The following is a 20,722-nucleotide window of genomic DNA, read 5'->3' as shown; positions in this document are numbered from 1 at the left end:
CTATCCCAGTCAGCACAACACATAAAATGTTGTCACGGGTAAAGCCCTCTATCCCAGTCAGCATGTCTACATGAAACATTGTCATGGGTAAAGCCCTCTCCCCCGGTCAGCACAACACATGAAACATTGTCACGGGTAAAGCCCTCTTTCCCAGTCAGCACGTCTACATGAAACATTGTCACAGGTAAAGCCCTCTTTCCCAGTCAGCACGTCTACATGAAACATTGTCACATGTGAAGCCCTCTATCCCAGTCAGCACGTCTACATGAAACATTGTGACGGGTAAAGCCCTCTATCCCAGACAGCACGTCCACATGAAACATTGTCATGGGTAAAGTGCTCTCCCCCAGTCAGCACAACACATAAAACATTGTCACACGTAAAGCCCTCTTTCCCAGTCAGCACGTCTACATGAAACATTGTCACGGGTAAAGCCCTCTATCCCAGTCAGAACAACACATGAAACGTTGTCAAGGGTAAAGCCCTCTATCCCAGTCAGAACAACACATGAAACGTTGTCACGGGTAAAGCTCTCTATCCCAGTCAGCACAAAACATGAAACGTTGTCATGGGTAAAGCCCTCTCCCCCAGTCAACACAACACATGAAATGTTGTCACGGGTATAGCCCTCTCCCCAGTCAGCACATCCACATGAAACATTGTCACGGGTAAAGCCCTCTATCCCAGTCAGCACGTCTACAGGAAAAATTGTAACGGGTAAATCCCTCTATCCCAGTCAGCACAACACATGAAATGTTGTCACAGGTAAAGCCCTCTATCGCAGTCAGCATGTCTGCATGAAATATTGTAATGGGTAAATCCCTCTATCCCAGTCAGCACGTCTACATGAAACGTTGTCACGGGTAAATCCCTCTATCGCAGTCAGCACATCTACATGAAACATTGTCACAGGTAAATCCCTCTATCCCAGTCAGCACAACACATGAAACATTGTCACGGGTAAAGCCCTCTATCCCAGTCAGCACGTCTACATAAAACATTGTCACACGTAAAGCCCTCTTTCCCAGTCAGCACGTCTACATGAAACATTGTCACGGGTAAAGCCCTCTATCCCAGTCAGAACAACACATGAAACGTTGTCAAGGGTAAAGCCCTCTATCCCAGTCAGAACAACACATGAAACGTTGTCACGGGTAAAGCTCTCTATCCCAGTCAGCACAAAACATGAAACGTTGTCATGGGTAAAGCCCTCTCCCCCAGTCAACACAACACATGAAATGTTGTCACGGGTATAGCCCTCTCCCCAGTCAGCACATCCACATGAAACATTGTCACGGGTAAAGCCCTCTATCCCAGTCAGCACGTCTACAGGAAAAATTGTAACGGGTAAATCCCTCTATCCCAGTCAGCACAACACATGAAATGTTGTCACAGGTAAAGCCCTCTATCGCAGTCAGCATGTCTGCATGAAATATTGTAATGGGTAAATCCCTCTATCCCAGTCAGCACGTCTACATGAAACGTTGTCACGGGTAAATCCCTCTATCGCAGTCAGCACATCTACATGAAACATTGTCACAGGTAAATCCCTCTATCCCAGTCAGCACAACACATGAAACATTGTCACGGGTAAAGTCCTCTCCCCCAGTCAGCACGTCTACATGAAACGTTGTCACGTGTGAAGCCCTCTATCCCAGTCAGCACGTCTACATGAAACATTGTCACGGTTTAAGCCCTCTATCGCAGTCAGCACATCTACATGAAACATTGTCACGGGTAAAGACCTCTATCCCAGTCAGCACAACACATGAAATGTTGTCACAGGTAAAGCCCTCTATCGCAGTCAGCATGTCTGCATGAAATATTGTAATGGGTAAATCCCTCTATCCCAGTCAGCACAACACATGAAACATTGTCACGGGTAAAGCCCTCTATCCCAGTCAGCACAACACATGAAACGTTTTCATGGGTAAATCCCTCAATCCCTGTCAGCACATCCACATGAAACATTATCTCGGGTAAAACCCTCTCCCCCAGTCAGCACAACACATGAAATGTTGTCACGGCTAAAGCCCTCTCCCCAGTCAGCACATCCACATGAAACATTGTCACGGGTAAAGCCCTCTTTCCCAGTCAGCACGTCTACATGAAACATTGTCACGGGTAAAGCCCTCTATCCCAGTCAGCACAACACATAAAATGTTGTCACGGGTAAAGCCCTCTATCCCAGTCAGCATGTCTACATGAAACATTGTCATGGGTAAAGCCCTCTCCCCCGGTCAGCACAACACATGAAACATTGTCACGGGTAAAGCCCTCTTTCCCAGTCAGCACGTCTACATGAAACATTGTCACAGGTAAAGCCCTCTTTCCCAGTCAGCACGTCTACATGAAACATTGTCACATGTGAAGCCCTCTATCCCAGTCAGCACGTCTACATGAAACATTGTGACGGGTAAAGCCCTCTATCCCAGACAGCACGTCCACATGAAACATTGTCATGGGTAAAGTGCTCTCCCCCAGTCAGCACAACACATAAAACATTGTCACACGTAAAGCCCTCTTTCCCAGTCAGCACGTCTACATGAAACATTGTCACGGGTAAAGCCCTCTATCCCAGTCAGAACAACACATGAAACGTTGTCAAGGGTAAAGCCCTCTATCCCAGTCAGAACAACACATGAAACGTTGTCACGAGTAAAGCTCTCTATCCCAGTCAGCACAAAACATGAAACGTTGTCATGGGTAAAGCCCTCTCCCCCAGTCAACACAACACATGAAATGTTGTCACGGGTATAGCCCTCTCCCCAGTCAGCACATCCACATGAAACATTGTCACGGGTAAAGCCCTCTATCCCAGTCAGCACGTCTACAGGAAAAATTGTAACGGGTAAATCCCTCTATCCCAGTCAGCACAACACATGAAATGTTGTCACAGGTAAAGCCCTCTATCGCAGTCAGCATGTCTGCATGAAATATTGTAATGGGTAAATCCCTCTATCCCAGTCAGCACGTCTACATGAAACGTTGTCACGGGTAAATCCCTCTATCGCAGTCAGCACATCTACATGAAACATTGTCACAGGTAAATCCCTCTATCCCAGTCAGCACAACACATGAAACATTGTCACGGGTAAAGTCCTCTCCCCCAGTCAGCACGTCTACATGAAACGTTGTCACGTGTGAAGCCCTCTATCCCAGTCAGCACGTCTACATGAAACATTGTCACGGTTTAAGCCCTCTATCGCAGTCAGCACATCTACATGAAACATTGTCACGGGTAAAGACCTCTATCCCAGTCAGCACATCTACATGAAACATTGTCACGGGTAAAGCCCTCTTTCCCAGTCAGCACGTCTACATGAAACATTGTCACGGGTAAAGCCCTCTATCCCAGTCAGCACAACACATGAAATGTTGTCACGCGTAAAGCCCTCTATCCCAGACAGCACGTCTACATGAAACATTGTCATGGGTAAAGTCCTCTTCCCCAGTCAGCACAACACATGAAACATTGTCACGGGTGAAGCCCTCTATCCCAGTCAGCACGTCTACATGAAACATTGTCACGGGTAAAGCCCTCTTTCCCAGTCAGCACGCCTACATGAAACATTGTCACGGGTAAAGCCCTCTTTCCCAGTCAGCACGTCTACATGAAATATTGTCACGGGTAAAGCCCTCTATCCCAGTCAGCACAACACATGAAATGTCGTCACGGGTAAAGCCCTCTATCCCAGTCAGCACAACACATGAAACGTTGTCATGGGTAAATCACTCTATCCCTGTCAGCACATCGACATGAAACATTGTCACAGATAAAGCCCTCTTTCCCAGTCAGCACGTCTACATGAAACATTGTCACGGGTAAAGCCCTCTTTCCCAGTCAGCACGTCTACATGAAACATTGTCACGGGTAAAGCCCTCTTTCCCAGTCAGCACGTCTACATGAACCATTGTCACGGATAAAGCCCTCTATCCCAGTCAGCGCAACACATGAAACGTTGTCACGGGTAAAGCCCACTATCCCAGTCAGCACAACACATGAAACATTGTCATGGGTAAATCCCTCTATCCCTGTCAGCACATCCACATGAAACATTATCTCGGGTAAAGCCCTCTCCCCCAGTCAACACAACACATGAAATGTTGTCACGGGTATAGCCCTCTCCCCAGTCAGCACATCCACATGAAACATTGTCACAGGTAAAGCCCTCTATCCCAGTCAGCACGTCTACAGGAAAAATTGTAACGGGTAAATCCCTCTATCCCAGTCAGCACAACACATGAAATGTTGTCACAGGTAAAGCCCTCTATCGCAGTCAGCATGTCTGCATGAAATATTGTAATGGGTAAATCCCTCTATCCCAGTCAGCACGTCTACATGAAACGTTGTCACGGGTAAATCCCTCTATCGCAGGCAGCACATCTACATGAAACATTGTCACAGGTAAATCCCTCTATCCCAGTCAGCACAACACATGAAACATTGTCACGGGTAAAGTCCTCTCCCCCAGTCAGCACGTCTACATGAAACGTTGTCACGTGTGAAGCCCTCTATCCCAGTCAGCACGTCTACATGAAACATTGTCACGGTTTAAGCCCTCTATCGCAGTCAGCACATCTACATGAAACATTGTCACGGGTAAAGACCTCTATCCCAGTCAGCACATCTACATGAAACATTGTCACGGGTAAAGCCCTCTTTCCCAGTCAGCACGTCTACATGAAACATTGTCACGGGTAAAGCCCTCTATCCCAGTCAGCACAACACATGAAATGTTGTCACGCGTAAAGACCTCTATCCCAGACAGCACGTCTACATGAAACATTGTCATGGGTAAAGTCCTCTTCCCCAGTCAGCACAACACATGAAACATTGTCACGGGTGAAGCCCTCTATCCCAGTCAGCACGTCTACATGAAACATTGTCACGGGTAAAGCCCTCTTTCCCAGTCAGCACGCCTACATGAAACATTGTCACGGGTAAAGCCCTCTTTCCCAGTCAGCACGTCTACATGAAATATTGTCACGGGTAAAGCCCTCTATCCCAGTCAGCACAACACATAAAATGTTGTCACGGGTAAAGCCCTCTATCCCAGTCAGCATGTCTACATGAAACATTGTCATGGGTAAAGCCCTCTCCCCCGGTCAGCACAACACATGAAACATTGTCACGGGTAAAGCCCTCTTTCCCAGTCAGCACGTCTACATGAAACATTGTCACAGGTAAAGCCCTCTTTCCCAGTCAGCACGTCTACATGAAACATTGTCACATGTGAAGCCCTCTATCCCAGTCAGCACGTCTACATGAAACATTGTGACGGGTAAAGCCCTCTATCCCAGACAGCACGTCCACATGAAACATTGTCATGGGTAAAGTGCTCTCCCCCAGTCAGCACAACACATAAAACATTGTCACACGTAAAGCCCTCTTTCCCAGTCAGCACGTCTACATGAAACATTGTCACGGGTAAAGCCCTCTATCCCAGTCAGAACAACACATGAAACGTTGTCAAGGGTAAAGCCCTCTATCCCAGTCAGAACAACACATGAAACGTTGTCACGGGTAAAGCTCTCTATCCCAGTCAGCACAAAACATGAAACGTTGTCATGGGTAAAGCCCTCTCCCCCAGTCAACACAACACATGAAATGTTGTCACGGGTATAGCCCTCTCCCCAGTCAGCACATCCACATGAAACATTGTCACGGGTAAAGCCCTCTATCCCAGTCAGCACGTCTACAGGAAAAATTGTAACGGGTAAATCCCTCTATCCCAGTCAGCACAACACATGAAATGTTGTCACAGGTAAAGCCCTCTATCGCAGTCAGCATGTCTGCATGAAATATTGTAATGGGTAAATCCCTCTATCCCAGTCAGCACGTCTACATGAAACGTTGTCACGGGTAAATCCCTCTATCGCAGTCAGCACATCTACATGAAACATTGTCACAGGTAAATCCCTCTATCCCAGTCAGCACAACACATGAAACATTGTCACGGGTAAAGCCCTCTATCCCAGTCAGCACGTCTACATAAAACATTGTCACACGTAAAGCCCTCTTTCCCAGTCAGCACGTCTACATGAAACATTGTCACGGGTAAAGCCCTCTATCCCAGTCAGAACAACACATGAAACGTTGTCAAGGGTAAAGCCCTCTATCCCAGTCAGAACAACACATGAAACGTTGTCACGGGTAAAGCTCTCTATCCCAGTCAGCACAAAACATGAAACGTTGTCATGGGTAAAGCCCTCTCCCCCAGTCAACACAACACATGAAATGTTGTCACGGGTATAGCCCTCTCCCCAGTCAGCACATCCACATGAAACATTGTCACGGGTAAAGCCCTCTATCCCAGTCAGCACGTCTACAGGAAAAATTGTAACGGGTAAATCCCTCTATCCCAGTCAGCACAACACATGAAATGTTGTCACAGGTAAAGCCCTCTATCGCAGTCAGCATGTCTGCATGAAATATTGTAATGGGTAAATCCCTCTATCCCAGTCAGCACGTCTACATGAAACGTTGTCACGGGTAAATCCCTCTATCGCAGTCAGCACATCTACATGAAACATTGTCACAGGTAAATCCCTCTATCCCAGTCAGCACAACACATGAAACATTGTCACGGGTAAAGTCCTCTCCCCCAGTCAGCACGTCTACATGAAACGTTGTCACGTGTGAAGCCCTCTATCCCAGTCAGCACGTCTACATGAAACATTGTCACGGTTTAAGCCCTCTATCGCAGTCAGCACATCTACATGAAACATTGTCACGGGTAAAGACCTCTATCCCAGTCAGCACAACACATGAAATGTTGTCACAGGTAAAGCCCTCTATCGCAGTCAGCATGTCTGCATGAAATATTGTAATGGGTAAATCCCTCTATCCCAGTCAGCACAACACATGAAACATTGTCACGGGTAAAGCCCTCTATCCCAGTCAGCACAACACATGAAACGTTTTCATGGGTAAATCCCTCAATCCCTGTCAGCACATCCACATGAAACATTATCTCGGGTAAAACCCTCTCCCCCAGTCAGCACAACACATGAAATGTTGTCACGGCTAAAGCCCTCTCCCCAGTCAGCACATCCACATGAAACATTGTCACGGGTAAAGCCCTCTTTCCCAGTCAGCACGTCTACATGAAACATTGTCACGGGTAAAGCCCTCTATCCCAGTCAGCACAACACATAAAATGTTGTCACGGGTAAAGCCCTCTATCCCAGTCAGCATGTCTACATGAAACATTGTCATGGGTAAAGCCCTCTCCCCCGGTCAGCACAACACATGAAACATTGTCACGGGTAAAGCCCTCTTTCCCAGTCAGCACGTCTACATGAAACATTGTCACAGGTAAAGCCCTCTTTCCCAGTCAGCACGTCTACATGAAACATTGTCACATGTGAAGCCCTCTATCCCAGTCAGCACGTCTACATGAAACATTGTGACGGGTAAAGCCCTCTATCCCAGACAGCACGTCCACATGAAACATTGTCATGGGTAAAGTGCTCTCCCCCAGTCAGCACAACACATAAAACATTGTCACACGTAAAGCCCTCTTTCCCAGTCAGCACGTCTACATGAAACATTGTCACGGGTAAAGCCCTCTATCCCAGTCAGAACAACACATGAAACGTTGTCAAGGGTAAAGCCCTCTATCCCAGTCAGAACAACACATGAAACGTTGTCACGGGTAAAGCTCTCTATCCCAGTCAGCACAAAACATGAAACGTTGTCATGGGTAAAGCCCTCTCCCCCAGTCAACACAACACATGAAATGTTGTCACGGGTATAGCCCTCTCCCCAGTCAGCACATCCACATGAAACATTGTCACGGGTAAAGCCCTCTATCCCAGTCAGCACGTCTACAGGAAAAATTGTAACGGGTAAATCCCTCTATCCCAGTCAGCACAACACATGAAATGTTGTCACAGGTAAAGCCCTCTATCGCAGTCAGCATGTCTGCATGAAATATTGTAATGGGTAAATCCCTCTATCCCAGTCAGCACGTCTACATGAAACGTTGTCACGGGTAAATCCCTCTATCGCAGTCAGCACATCTACATGAAACATTGTCACAGGTAAATCCCTCTATCCCAGTCAGCACAACACATGAAACATTGTCACGGGTAAAGTCCTCTCCCCCAGTCAGCACGTCTACATGAAACGTTGTCACGTGTGAAGCCCTCTATCCCAGTCAGCACGTCTACATGAAACATTGTCACGGTTTAAGCCCTCTATCGCAGTCAGCACATCTACATGAAACATTGTCACGGGTAAAGACCTCTATCCCAGTCAGCACATCTACATGAAACATTGTCACGGGTAAAGCCCTCTTTCCCAGTCAGCACGTCTACATGAAACATTGTCACGGGTAAAGCCCTCTATCCCAGTCAGCACAACACATGAAATGTTGTCACGCGTAAAGCCCTCTATCCCAGACAGCACGTCTACATGAAACATTGTCATGGGTAAAGTCCTCTTCCCCAGTCAGCACAACACATGAAACATTGTCACGGGTGAAGCCCTCTATCCCAGTCAGCACGTCTACATGAAACATTGTCACGGGTAAAGCCCTCTTTCCCAGTCAGCACGCCTACATGAAACATTGTCACGGGTAAAGCCCTCTTTCCCAGTCAGCACGTCTACATGAAATATTGTCACGGGTAAAGCCCTCTATCCCAGTCAGCACAACACATGAAATGTCGTCACGGGTAAAGCCCTCTATCCCAGTCAGCACAACACATGAAACGTTGTCATGGGTAAATCACTCTATCCCTGTCAGCACATCGACATGAAACATTGTCACAGATAAAGCCCTCTTTCCCAGTCAGCACGTCTACATGAAACATTGTCACGGGTAAAGCCCTCTTTCCCAGTCAGCACGTCTACATGAAACATTGTCACGGGTAAAGCCCTCTTTCCCAGTCAGCACGTCTACATGAACCATTGTCACGGATAAAGCCCTCTATCCCAGTCAGCGCAACACATGAAACGTTGTCACGGGTAAAGCCCACTATCCCAGTCAGCACAACACATGAAACATTGTCATGGGTAAATCCCTCTATCCCTGTCAGCACATCCACATGAAACATTATCTCGGGTAAAGCCCTCTCCCCCAGTCAACACAACACATGAAATGTTGTCACGGGTATAGCCCTCTCCCCAGTCAGCACATCCACATGAAACATTGTCACAGGTAAAGCCCTCTATCCCAGTCAGCACGTCTACAGGAAAAATTGTAACGGGTAAATCCCTCTATCCCAGTCAGCACAACACATGAAATGTTGTCACAGGTAAAGCCCTCTATCGCAGTCAGCATGTCTGCATGAAATATTGTAATGGGTAAATCCCTCTATCCCAGTCAGCACGTCTACATGAAACGTTGTCACGGGTAAATCCCTCTATCGCAGGCAGCACATCTACATGAAACATTGTCACAGGTAAATCCCTCTATCCCAGTCAGCACAACACATGAAACATTGTCACGGGTAAAGTCCTCTCCCCCAGTCAGCACGTCTACATGAAACGTTGTCACGTGTGAAGCCCTCTATCCCAGTCAGCACGTCTACATGAAACATTGTCACGGTTTAAGCCCTCTATCGCAGTCAGCACATCTACATGAAACATTGTCACGGGTAAAGACCTCTATCCCAGTCAGCACATCTACATGAAACATTGTCACGGGTAAAGCCCTCTTTCCCAGTCAGCACGTCTACATGAAACATTGTCACGGGTAAAGCCCTCTATCCCAGTCAGCACAACACATGAAATGTTGTCACGCGTAAAGACCTCTATCCCAGACAGCACGTCTACATGAAACATTGTCATGGGTAAAGTCCTCTTCCCCAGTCAGCACAACACATGAAACATTGTCACGGGTGAAGCCCTCTATCCCAGTCAGCACGTCTACATGAAACATTGTCACGGGTAAAGCCCTCTTTCCCAGTCAGCACGCCTACATGAAACATTGTCACGGGTAAAGCCCTCTTTCCCAGTCAGCACGTCTACATGAAATATTGTCACGGGTAAAGCCCTCTATCCCAGTCAGCACAACACATAAAATGTTGTCACGGGTAAAGCCCTCTATCCCAGTCAGCATGTCTACATGAAACATTGTCATGGGTAAAGCCCTCTCCCCCGGTCAGCACAACACATGAAACATTGTCACGGGTAAAGCCCTCTTTCCCAGTCAGCACGTCTACATGAAACATTGTCACAGGTAAAGCCCTCTTTCCCAGTCAGCACGTCTACATGAAACATTGTCACATGTGAAGCCCTCTATCCCAGTCAGCACGTCTACATGAAACATTGTGACGGGTAAAGCCCTCTATCCCAGACAGCACGTCCACATGAAACATTGTCATGGGTAAAGTGCTCTCCCCCAGTCAGCACAACACATAAAACATTGTCACACGTAAAGCCCTCTTTCCCAGTCAGCACGTCTACATGAAACATTGTCACGGGTAAAGCCCTCTATCCCAGTCAGAACAACACATGAAACGTTGTCAAGGGTAAAGCCCTCTATCCCAGTCAGAACAACACATGAAACGTTGTCACGGGTAAAGCTCTCTATCCCAGTCAGCACAAAACATGAAACGTTGTCATGGGTAAAGCCCTCTCCCCCAGTCAACACAACACATGAAATGTTGTCACGGGTATAGCCCTCTCCCCAGTCAGCACATCCACATGAAACATTGTCACGGGTAAAGCCCTCTATCCCAGTCAGCACGTCTACAGGAAAAATTGTAACGGGTAAATCCCTCTATCCCAGTCAGCACAACACATGAAATGTTGTCACAGGTAAAGCCCTCTATCGCAGTCAGCATGTCTGCATGAAATATTGTAATGGGTAAATCCCTCTATCCCAGTCAGCACGTCTACATGAAACGTTGTCACGGGTAAATCCCTCTATCGCAGTCAGCACATCTACATGAAACATTGTCACAGGTAAATCCCTCTATCCCAGTCAGCACAACACATGAAACATTGTCACGGGTAAAGCCCTCTATCCCAGTCAGCACGTCTACATAAAACATTGTCACACGTAAAGCCCTCTTTCCCAGTCAGCACGTCTACATGAAACATTGTCACGGGTAAAGCCCTCTATCCCAGTCAGAACAACACATGAAACGTTGTCAAGGGTAAAGCCCTCTATCCCAGTCAGAACAACACATGAAACGTTGTCACGGGTAAAGCTCTCTATCCCAGTCAGCACAAAACATGAAACGTTGTCATGGGTAAAGCCCTCTCCCCCAGTCAACACAACACATGAAATGTTGTCACGGGTATAGCCCTCTCCCCAGTCAGCACATCCACATGAAACATTGTCACGGGTAAAGCCCTCTATCCCAGTCAGCACGTCTACAGGAAAAATTGTAACGGGTAAATCCCTCTATCCCAGTCAGCACAACACATGAAATGTTGTCACAGGTAAAGCCCTCTATCGCAGTCAGCATGTCTGCATGAAATATTGTAATGGGTAAATCCCTCTATCCCAGTCAGCACGTCTACATGAAACGTTGTCACGGGTAAATCCCTCTATCGCAGTCAGCACATCTACATGAAACATTGTCACAGGTAAATCCCTCTATCCCAGTCAGCACAACACATGAAACATTGTCACGGGTAAAGTCCTCTCCCCCAGTCAGCACGTCTACATGAAACGTTGTCACGTGTGAAGCCCTCTATCCCAGTCAGCACGTCTACATGAAACATTGTCACGGTTTAAGCCCTCTATCGCAGTCAGCACATCTACATGAAACATTGTCACGGGTAAAGACCTCTATCCCAGTCAGCACATCTACATGAAACATTGTCACGGGTAAAGCCCTCTTTCCCAGTCAGCACGTCTACATGAAACATTGTCACGGGTAAAGCCCTCTATCCCAGTCAGCACAACACATGAAATGTTGTCACGCGTAAAGCCCTCTATCCCAGACAGCACGTCTACATGAAACATTGTCATGGGTAAAGTCCTCTTCCCCAGTCAGCACAACACATGAAACATTGTCACGGGTGAAGCCCTCTATCCCAGTCAGCACGTCTACATGAAACATTGTCACGGGTAAAGCCCTCTTTCCCAGTCAGCACGCCTACATGAAACATTGTCACGGGTAAAGCCCTCTTTCCCAGTCAGCACGTCTACATGAAATATTGTCACGGGTAAAGCCCTCTATCCCAGTCAGCACAACACATGAAATGTCGTCACGGGTAAAGCCCTCTATCCCAGTCAGCACAACACATGAAACGTTGTCATGGGTAAATCACTCTATCCCTGTCAGCACATCGACATGAAACATTGTCACAGATAAAGCCCTCTTTCCCAGTCAGCACGTCTACATGAAACATTGTCACGGGTAAAGCCCTCTTTCCCAGTCAGCACGTCTACATGAAACATTGTCACGGGTAAAGCCCTCTTTCCCAGTCAGCACGTCTACATGAACCATTGTCACGGATAAAGCCCTCTATCCCAGTCAGCGCAACACATGAAACGTTGTCACGGGTAAAGCCCACTATCCCAGTCAGCACAACACATGAAACATTGTCATGGGTAAATCCCTCTATCCCTGTCAGCACATCCACATGAAACATTATCTCGGGTAAAGCCCTCTCCCCCAGTCAACACAACACATGAAATGTTGTCACGGGTATAGCCCTCTCCCCAGTCAGCACATCCACATGAAACATTGTCACAGGTAAAGCCCTCTATCCCAGTCAGCACGTCTACAGGAAAAATTGTAACGGGTAAATCCCTCTATCCCAGTCAGCACAACACATGAAATGTTGTCACAGGTAAAGCCCTCTATCGCAGTCAGCATGTCTGCATGAAATATTGTAATGGGTAAATCCCTCTATCCCAGTCAGCACGTCTACATGAAACGTTGTCACGGGTAAATCCCTCTATCGCAGGCAGCACATCTACATGAAACATTGTCACAGGTAAATCCCTCTATCCCAGTCAGCACAACACATGAAACATTGTCACGGGTAAAGTCCTCTCCCCCAGTCAGCACGTCTACATGAAACGTTGTCACGTGTGAAGCCCTCTATCCCAGTCAGCACCTCTACATGAAACATTGTCACGGTTTAAGCCCTCTATCGCAGTCAGCACATCTACATGAAACATTGTCACGGGTAAAGACCTCTATCCCAGTCAGCACATCTACATGAAACATTGTCACGGGTAAAGCCCTCTTTCCCAGTCAGCACGTCTACATGAAACATTGTCACGGGTAAAGCCCTCTATCCCAGTCAGCACAACACATGAAATGTTGTCACGCGTAAAGACCTCTATCCCAGACAGCACGTCTACATGAAACATTGTCATGGGTAAAGTCCTCTTCCCCAGTCAGCACAACACATGAAACATTGTCACGGGTGAAGCCCTCTATCCCAGTCAGCACGTCTACATGAAACATTGTCACGGGTAAAGCCCTCTTTCCCAGTCAGCACGCCTACATGAAACATTGTCACGGGTAAAGCCCTCTTTCCCAGTCAGCACGTCTACATGAAATATTGTCACGGGTAAAGCCCTCTATCCCAGTCAGCACAACACATGAAATGTCATCACGGGTAAAGCCCTCTATCCCAGTCAGCACAACACATGAAACGTTGTCATGGGTAAATCAGTCTATCCCTGTCAGCACATCGACATGAAACATTATCTTGGGTAAAGCCCTCTCCCCCAGTCAGCACAACACATGAAATGTTGTCACGGGTAAAGCCCTCTCCCCAGTCAGCACATCCACATGAAAAATTGTCACGGGAAAAGCCCTCTTTCCCAGTCAGCACGTCTACATGAAACATTGTCACGGGTAAAGCCCTCTATCCCAGTCAGCACAACACATGAAATGTTGTCACGGGTAAAGCCCTCTATCGCAGTCAGCATGTCTACATGAAACATTGTCATGGGTAAAGCCCTCTATCGCAGTCAGCACATCTACATGAAACATTGTCACGGGTAAATCCCTCTATCCCAGTCAGCACAACACATGAAACATTGTCACGGGTAACGTCCTCTCCCCCAGTCAGCACAACACATGAAACGTTGTCACGGGTAAAGCCCTCTATCCCAGTCAGCACAACACATGAAACGTTGTCATGGGTAAATCACTCTATCCCTGTCAGCACATCCACATGAAACATTATCTCGGGTAAAGCCCTCTCCCCCAGTCAGCACAACACATGAAATGTTGTCACGGGTAAAGCCCTCTCCCCAGTCAGCACATTCACATGAAACATTGTCACGGGTAAAGCCCTCTTTCCCAGTCAGCACGTCTACATGAAACATTGTCACGGGTAAAGCCCTCTATCCCAGTCAGCACAACACATGAAACGTTGTCACGGGTAAAGCCCTCTATCGCAGTCAGCACGTCTACATGAAACATTGTCACAGGTAAAGCCCTCTATCCCAGACAGCACGTCTACATGAAACTTTGTCATGTGTAAAGCCCTCTCCCCAGTCAGCACGTCTACATGAAACATTGTCACGGGTAAAGCCCTCTATGCCAGTCAGCACAACACATGAAACATTGTCACGGGTAAAGCCCCCTATCCCAGTCAGAACAACACATGAAACGTTGTCACGGGTAAATCCCTCTATCCCTGTCAGCACATCCACATGAAACATTATCTCGGGTAAAGCCCTCTCCCCCAGTCAGCACAACACATGAAATGTTGTCACGGGTAAAACCCTCTCCCCAGTCAGCACATCCACATGAAACATTGTCATGGGTAAAGCCCTCTATCCCAGTCAGTCAATTCAAGTCACTTTTTATTGTCAGTTTGACCATAGCTTCTATGTACCGTACACAGTAAAAACTGAGACAATGTTTTTTGAGGACTTTGTTGTTACATGACACTGTACAAAAACTAGACTGAAGTACATAAAAAAAAAACACAGAAAAAACTAAACTAGTCTACAGACCTACCCAGGACTGCAGAGAGTGCACAAAACAGTGCAGGCGTTACAATAAATAATAAACAGGGCAACAGGGCAGTAAGGTGTCAGTCCAGGCTCTGGGTATTGAGGAGTCTGATAGCTTGGGGGAAGAAACTTACATAGTCTGGTCACTTCGATGTCTTTTCCCAGATGGCAGGAGGGAGAAGAGTTTGTATGAGGGGTGTGTGGGGTCCTTCATAGTCCTATTTGCTTTGTGGATGCAGCATGTGGTGTAAATGTCCGTAATGGTGGGAAGAGAGACCCCGATGATCTTCTCAGCTGATCTCACTATCCGCTGCAGGGTCTAGCAATCTGAAATGGTGCAATTTCCGAACCAGGCAGTGATACTGCTGCTCAGGATACTATCAATACAATCCCTGTAGAATGTCATGAGGATGGGGGGGAGGTGGTGGGAGATGGACTTCCCTCAGTCTTTGCAGAAAGTAGAAACACTGCTGGACTTTCTTTGCTGCGGAACTGGTGTTGAGGGACCAGGTGAGATTCTCTGCCAATTGAACACCATGAAATTTGGTGTTCTTAACAATCTCTACTGAGGAGTCCTTGATGTTCAGCAGGGAGTGGTCGCTCCATGCTCTCCTGAAGTCAACAACCATCTCTTTTGTTTTGTTCACATTCAGAGACAGGTTGTTGGCTCTGCACCAGTCCGTTAGCTGCTGCACCACCTCTCTGTTAGCTGACTCATCGTTCTTGCTGATGAGACGCACCACAGTTGTGGCATTGGTGAACTTGATGATGTGGTTCGAGCTGTGTCATGGGTCAGCAGAGTGAACAGCAGTGGACTGAGCACCCTGCCCTGGGGGCCCCCGTGCTCAGTGTGATGGTGTTGGAGATGCTGTTCCCGATCCGGACTGACTGAGGTTCTCCAGTCAGGAAGTCTGTCAGCACATCTACATGAAATATTGTCACGGGTGAAGCCCTCTATCCCAGTCAGCACGTCTACATGAAACATTGTCACGGGTAAATCCCTCTATCCTAGTCAACACATCCACATGAAACATTGTCACGGGTAAAACCCTCTATCCCAGTCAGCATGTCTACATGAAACATTGTCATGGGTAAAGCTCTCTATCCCAGTCTATCCCAGTCAGCACATCCACATGAAACATTGTCACGGGTGAAGCCCTCTAGCCCAGTCAGCATATCTACATGAAACATTATTATAGGGAAAGCAGTATCTATCATGAACACCCACCACCCAAGGCATTCTCACTTTACACTGCTGACATCGCAAAGATGGTAGAGGAGCTTCAGAACTCACACCACAAGTTCAGGAATAGTTCTTACCTCTTATTGGAAACCTCAGTTTGTTGTTAAATAATATTTATATGAGGATTGTATTTTTTAAGACCCTTGTGTATTTTTCATATTGTATTGTGGTTCATCCCCACCCACTGGCAGAAAGCAGTAGAGCAGTTTGAAGTCTCCAGTGAGCAATAGTTGTAATCAAGTCAGGTCATCATTCCTGACTTCTGAAGAACGCTAAGGTTCGGAAATTAGCAGAGATCCAACATCGTGAACCATCAAGCTCTTAAACCAAAGGGGATAACTTCACTCAGCTTCACACTCCCCATCATTGAATGTTTCCCACAACCAATTACTCATTCACAAGGTCTCTTCATTACATGTTCTCAATATTTATTGCTTGCTTGCTTATTTATTTATATTGTTGTTGTTATTATTATTAATATTAATTTTTGCATTTGCTCAGTTTGTTATCTTCTGCCTTCTCGTTGTGCAGTCTTTCAATGACTGTGAATAATAATATCTTTCAATGGCTATTATTCCATAGATTTATTGATCAAGGACCAAGCTGATATCTGGACAATTTAAATGCCAGGCGAGATGGACTGAAAATGCAGGGTGTTGAAACCAGAGAAGTCCAGATCGGGCAGATTCACCGCATTGTTTACTGACCTCTCTGGTGAACTGAGCTTTGGCCGTGGCCTCCCGGATCCGGCTGCTCCAGACTTTCTGTCCATGGACTCACTTTCACTCTGAACAGTATTCGCTTTCTTTTATTTTTGCACGATTTGCTTTTAATTTCTCTCTGCACCTTGTGTGTTTCATGGAGTTTTATGTTTTTGGGTTTCTTTGATTGGTAGCTGCCTGCAAGGAGACAAATCTCAAAGTTCTTACTTTCTTTCTTTTTTAATCTTTTTATTAATTTTCAAAATCATATAGTAACAGTGTAACAGTGGAAATACAAAGAGTTTAGGATTACATTATTGGTAATTGACATATGCAAGTAAACGCTATGGATAATACAAGTATACTAGACCTCCCAAACTCTAAATATAATTAACCATGATAATAAATGAAAAATGAAAAAAATATGAAGAGAAAAAATCCCAAAGTGAAAAAAAACTAAACTAAACTGAATCAAAAACTAATGTAAACATAACAAAACAAGGCTGGGCTAATATATTACAACAAATACAATCATTAATGTCATTAACTCTGCTCCCCTATCCATATATTCTAGGTTAATAAAAAGGATTCGGAAAAGGTCAAACTACATCAAATGAAAGTGTTGAATAAATGGATTCCAAGTCTCTTCAAATTTAACCAAGTGACACTTCTGATTTTTTTTTCTAAATTTAACCATGATATAGTTTGGGAAAACCATTGAAATGTAGTAGGAGGATTGGTCTCTTTTCAATTCAATAAAATGGATCTTCTAGCCATTAATGTAACACATTCAATCATCCGACAAGCTGAAGAGGATAAAAAAAACTATGTTCCATCATTGGTAAATCAAAAATTGCAGTAATAGGATGAAGTTGTAAATCAATACGCAAAACTGTTGGAAATAATATCAAAAATATCTTTCCAAAATTTTTTCAGAACAGGACAATACCAAGGCATATGAGTCAAAGAAGCTAGCTCAGAATGACATCTGTCAGAAACAGGATTTATATGTGAGTAAAAACGAGCTTGTTTATCTTTACACATGTGTGTCCTATCAATTAATTTGTCCACCTTCAATCAATTTATGTTTAGCACATATAGAGGAAAAGTTAACTAATTGAAACATTTTCTCCCATTTCTCTCTAGGTAAGTGAAGTTGAAGTTCCCTTTCCCATTCATTCGTAATTTTATCACATATACCTGGCTGTATTTTAATAATTATATCATAAATGGTTGCTATTAAACCCTTCCGATAAGGATTTAAGCCTAAAAAAATTTCTGTGATATCAGTTGGATATGAAGTCGGATGTGTAGGTAGCGTAGTATTTAATTAGTTTCTAATTTGTAAATATCTAGAAAAATGGGATCTGGGCAAACTATATTTATTAGACAACTGTTCAAACGACATGAAACAGTTATCCAAGAATACATCACAGAAACACATTATACCCTTCATTTTCCATATAAAAAAGGCTTGATCCATAACCGAGGGTTGGAAAAAATATATATAATAGGGGTTGATACAATAAATTTGTTCAAACCAAAAAATTTACAAAATTGAAACCATATTTTCGCTGGCGGCTAACTATTACTTGGATTGCACTACCTGTATGTATAATCTATATTTTCATTTATATTTATCATTATTATTGTTATGAGCAGAGAGACAACATCTGCCGGAAGTAAATTCCTTGTATGTGCATAGGTACTTGGCGATTAATGTCTGATTCTGATTGTGATATTTGTAACGTGTATTTGATTATTGGATTAGACATTTGTTTATTCAATTTAGAGAGGACAAAGGCAAGAAAAGTTCCTAAAATAGAAACCAATGAGAATCCTTGTACAGAATTACATCCAAGGTTTACCCATTGTGGACTTGGAATTATATCCTAATCTTGTGTCTAAAATATCAAATATAAAAATATTAATTGCCCAGTAATAAAATCATAAAATTCGGCTATGAAATACCACCATCTGTTTTGGACTTCTGTAAGTATTTTTTACTTAGTCTAGGATTATTATTCTGCCATATATATATATATATGAAGAAATTTTAGAATCAACAGTATCAAAAAAGGATTTAGGAATAAAAATTGGTACCACTTGAAATAGATATAAGAATTTAGGTAGAATAATCATTTTAATAGCATTGATTCGGCCTATCAGTGATAAAGACAATGGGGACCATTTAGCAAACAATTGTTTAACCTGATTACCGTAGATTCCGGATTTTAAGCCGCTACTTTTTTCCCACATTTTGATCAGCGTTGAACACTGCGGCCTTTACTACGGTGCGGCTAATGCATGATTTTTTTTCATGCCGCCAAAAACATTTTGCCTAGTAACAGTAGACCAATAAAATTGATGAGTAGTTCACAGAGGTCCAATGAAATTGTACGATAAATCAAGCGCACTTTCACAATTAAATTATTGTAAATCAGTCATTTGTACTCACCCTCATCAACATGGAAAACACTCGAAGAAAAGCATTGTGCTGCCTTTATGGCAGTTATTTAGTTTATAATATTTTCGCTTAGTAATTCATTTGTTAGTATGTTTTCTGTACTACAGCCCGGAATGCTAGACGTCACATCTGGTTTCACCGCGTCTTGTGGGAAATACCGGTTTGCAATAAATGGGAAGGCGGGGGGGAGCGGCGGAGCGGCGGAGCCAAAACGCTGCTTTTAAGTTAAAGGCAATCAATAACTTTTCCTGGTAGGCAGCAGTATATATATTTTTACCAGTCGCTAGGAGATATTGGAATGTATATGCAACGTAATTTGTGTGTTACCGATACGTATGTATATTTAAAAATAGCCGTATTACAGGCACAGTTCGAAAAAAAGCATTTGCAATATGTATTTGTTTGTTACCATATGGATTTAATTAAAAGTTAAAAAATCCTCACGTGTAATATCTTTCTGTGTAAATATCTCATATTACAACGTGGGACACCTGCGGCCTAAAATCCGGTGCGGCCTAAAATCCGGTGCGGCCTGTACAAGTACAAAATTGATTTTCTTTCTAAAATTAGAGCCAGCGGCTTTTAATCAGGTGCGCTCTGTAGTGCGAAATCTACGGTAATTAACATTAAAAAAATTCAGCTTAAATAAGTCCTTATGCTTCTTAGTAATTTTAACACCCAGGTAAGTAAAATAATCTGTAATCAATCTGAATAGTGAATGCTTATAAATTGGAACCTGCAAACTTAATGGAAAAAGTCCACTCTTACTAAGATTCAGTTTGTAACCAGAGAAGTCACTAAACTGAGCAAGCAAGGATATTACTGCCAGAATTGATTTCTCAGGGTTAGAGATATGTAGTAATAAATCATCTGCATATAGTGATAACTTGTGTATCTTATTCCCGTGGGTAATGCCAAGTATATTATGCGAGTCACGATTAGTAATAGCTAAAGGTTCCAAGGCAATATCGAATAATAATGGACTAAACTAAGAGGGCAACCCTGCCTAGTACCGCAAAATCACTGAAAAAAGGGAGATCTTTGATTACTGGTAAATACCGAAGCCGAAGGGGTAAGGTGTATTAATTTAATCCAAGATATAAATATCAGACTAACATTGAAATTTTCATCCAAGTTGTATAATGTACAAATGATTTGTTAATAAATGCACTTTGATATTTAAATTCCAATAAATTGGTCAGGAAAGATTTCTACTTTTGAAATCGTTGCTGACTTTGGCCTGTTATCACATGTGCCGCTAAGTACTCTGAAACCTCACGTTTGATAATTGACTCCAACATTCTTCCAACCACTGCAGTGATTCTAACTGGCCTGTAATTTCCCTTCTGCTGCCTCCCTCCCTTCTGAAAGAGTGCAGTAACATTTGTAATTGTCCAGTTCTCAGGATCTATTC

General features: G+C 44.5%; 1 protein-coding gene across 1 annotated transcript in view; it reads left to right on the top strand.

Annotated features, from left to right (window-relative positions):
* LOC140724971 (uncharacterized) overlaps positions 1 to 19,747 on the top strand; it is a 48,025-nt gene extending 28,278 nt beyond the window's left edge. Inside the window, exons 3-4 of the mRNA XM_073039888.1 lie at positions 17,778 to 17,851; positions 17,988 to 19,747. Of these exons, the coding sequence (XP_072895989.1) occupies positions 17,778 to 17,851; positions 17,988 to 18,026 (113 nt within the window). The 3' untranslated portion in view covers positions 18,027 to 19,747. The remainder of the gene's footprint in view (positions 1 to 17,777; positions 17,852 to 17,987) is intronic.
* The last annotated feature ends 975 nt before the right edge of the window (positions 19,748 to 20,722 follow it).

This window comes from Hemitrygon akajei, chromosome 1, assembly GCF_048418815.1.
Source record: "Hemitrygon akajei chromosome 1, sHemAka1.3, whole genome shotgun sequence".
Classification (NCBI taxonomy): Eukaryota; Metazoa; Chordata; class Chondrichthyes; order Myliobatiformes; family Dasyatidae; genus Hemitrygon; species Hemitrygon akajei.
This window is presented reverse-complemented; position numbering and strand designations above follow the sequence as displayed.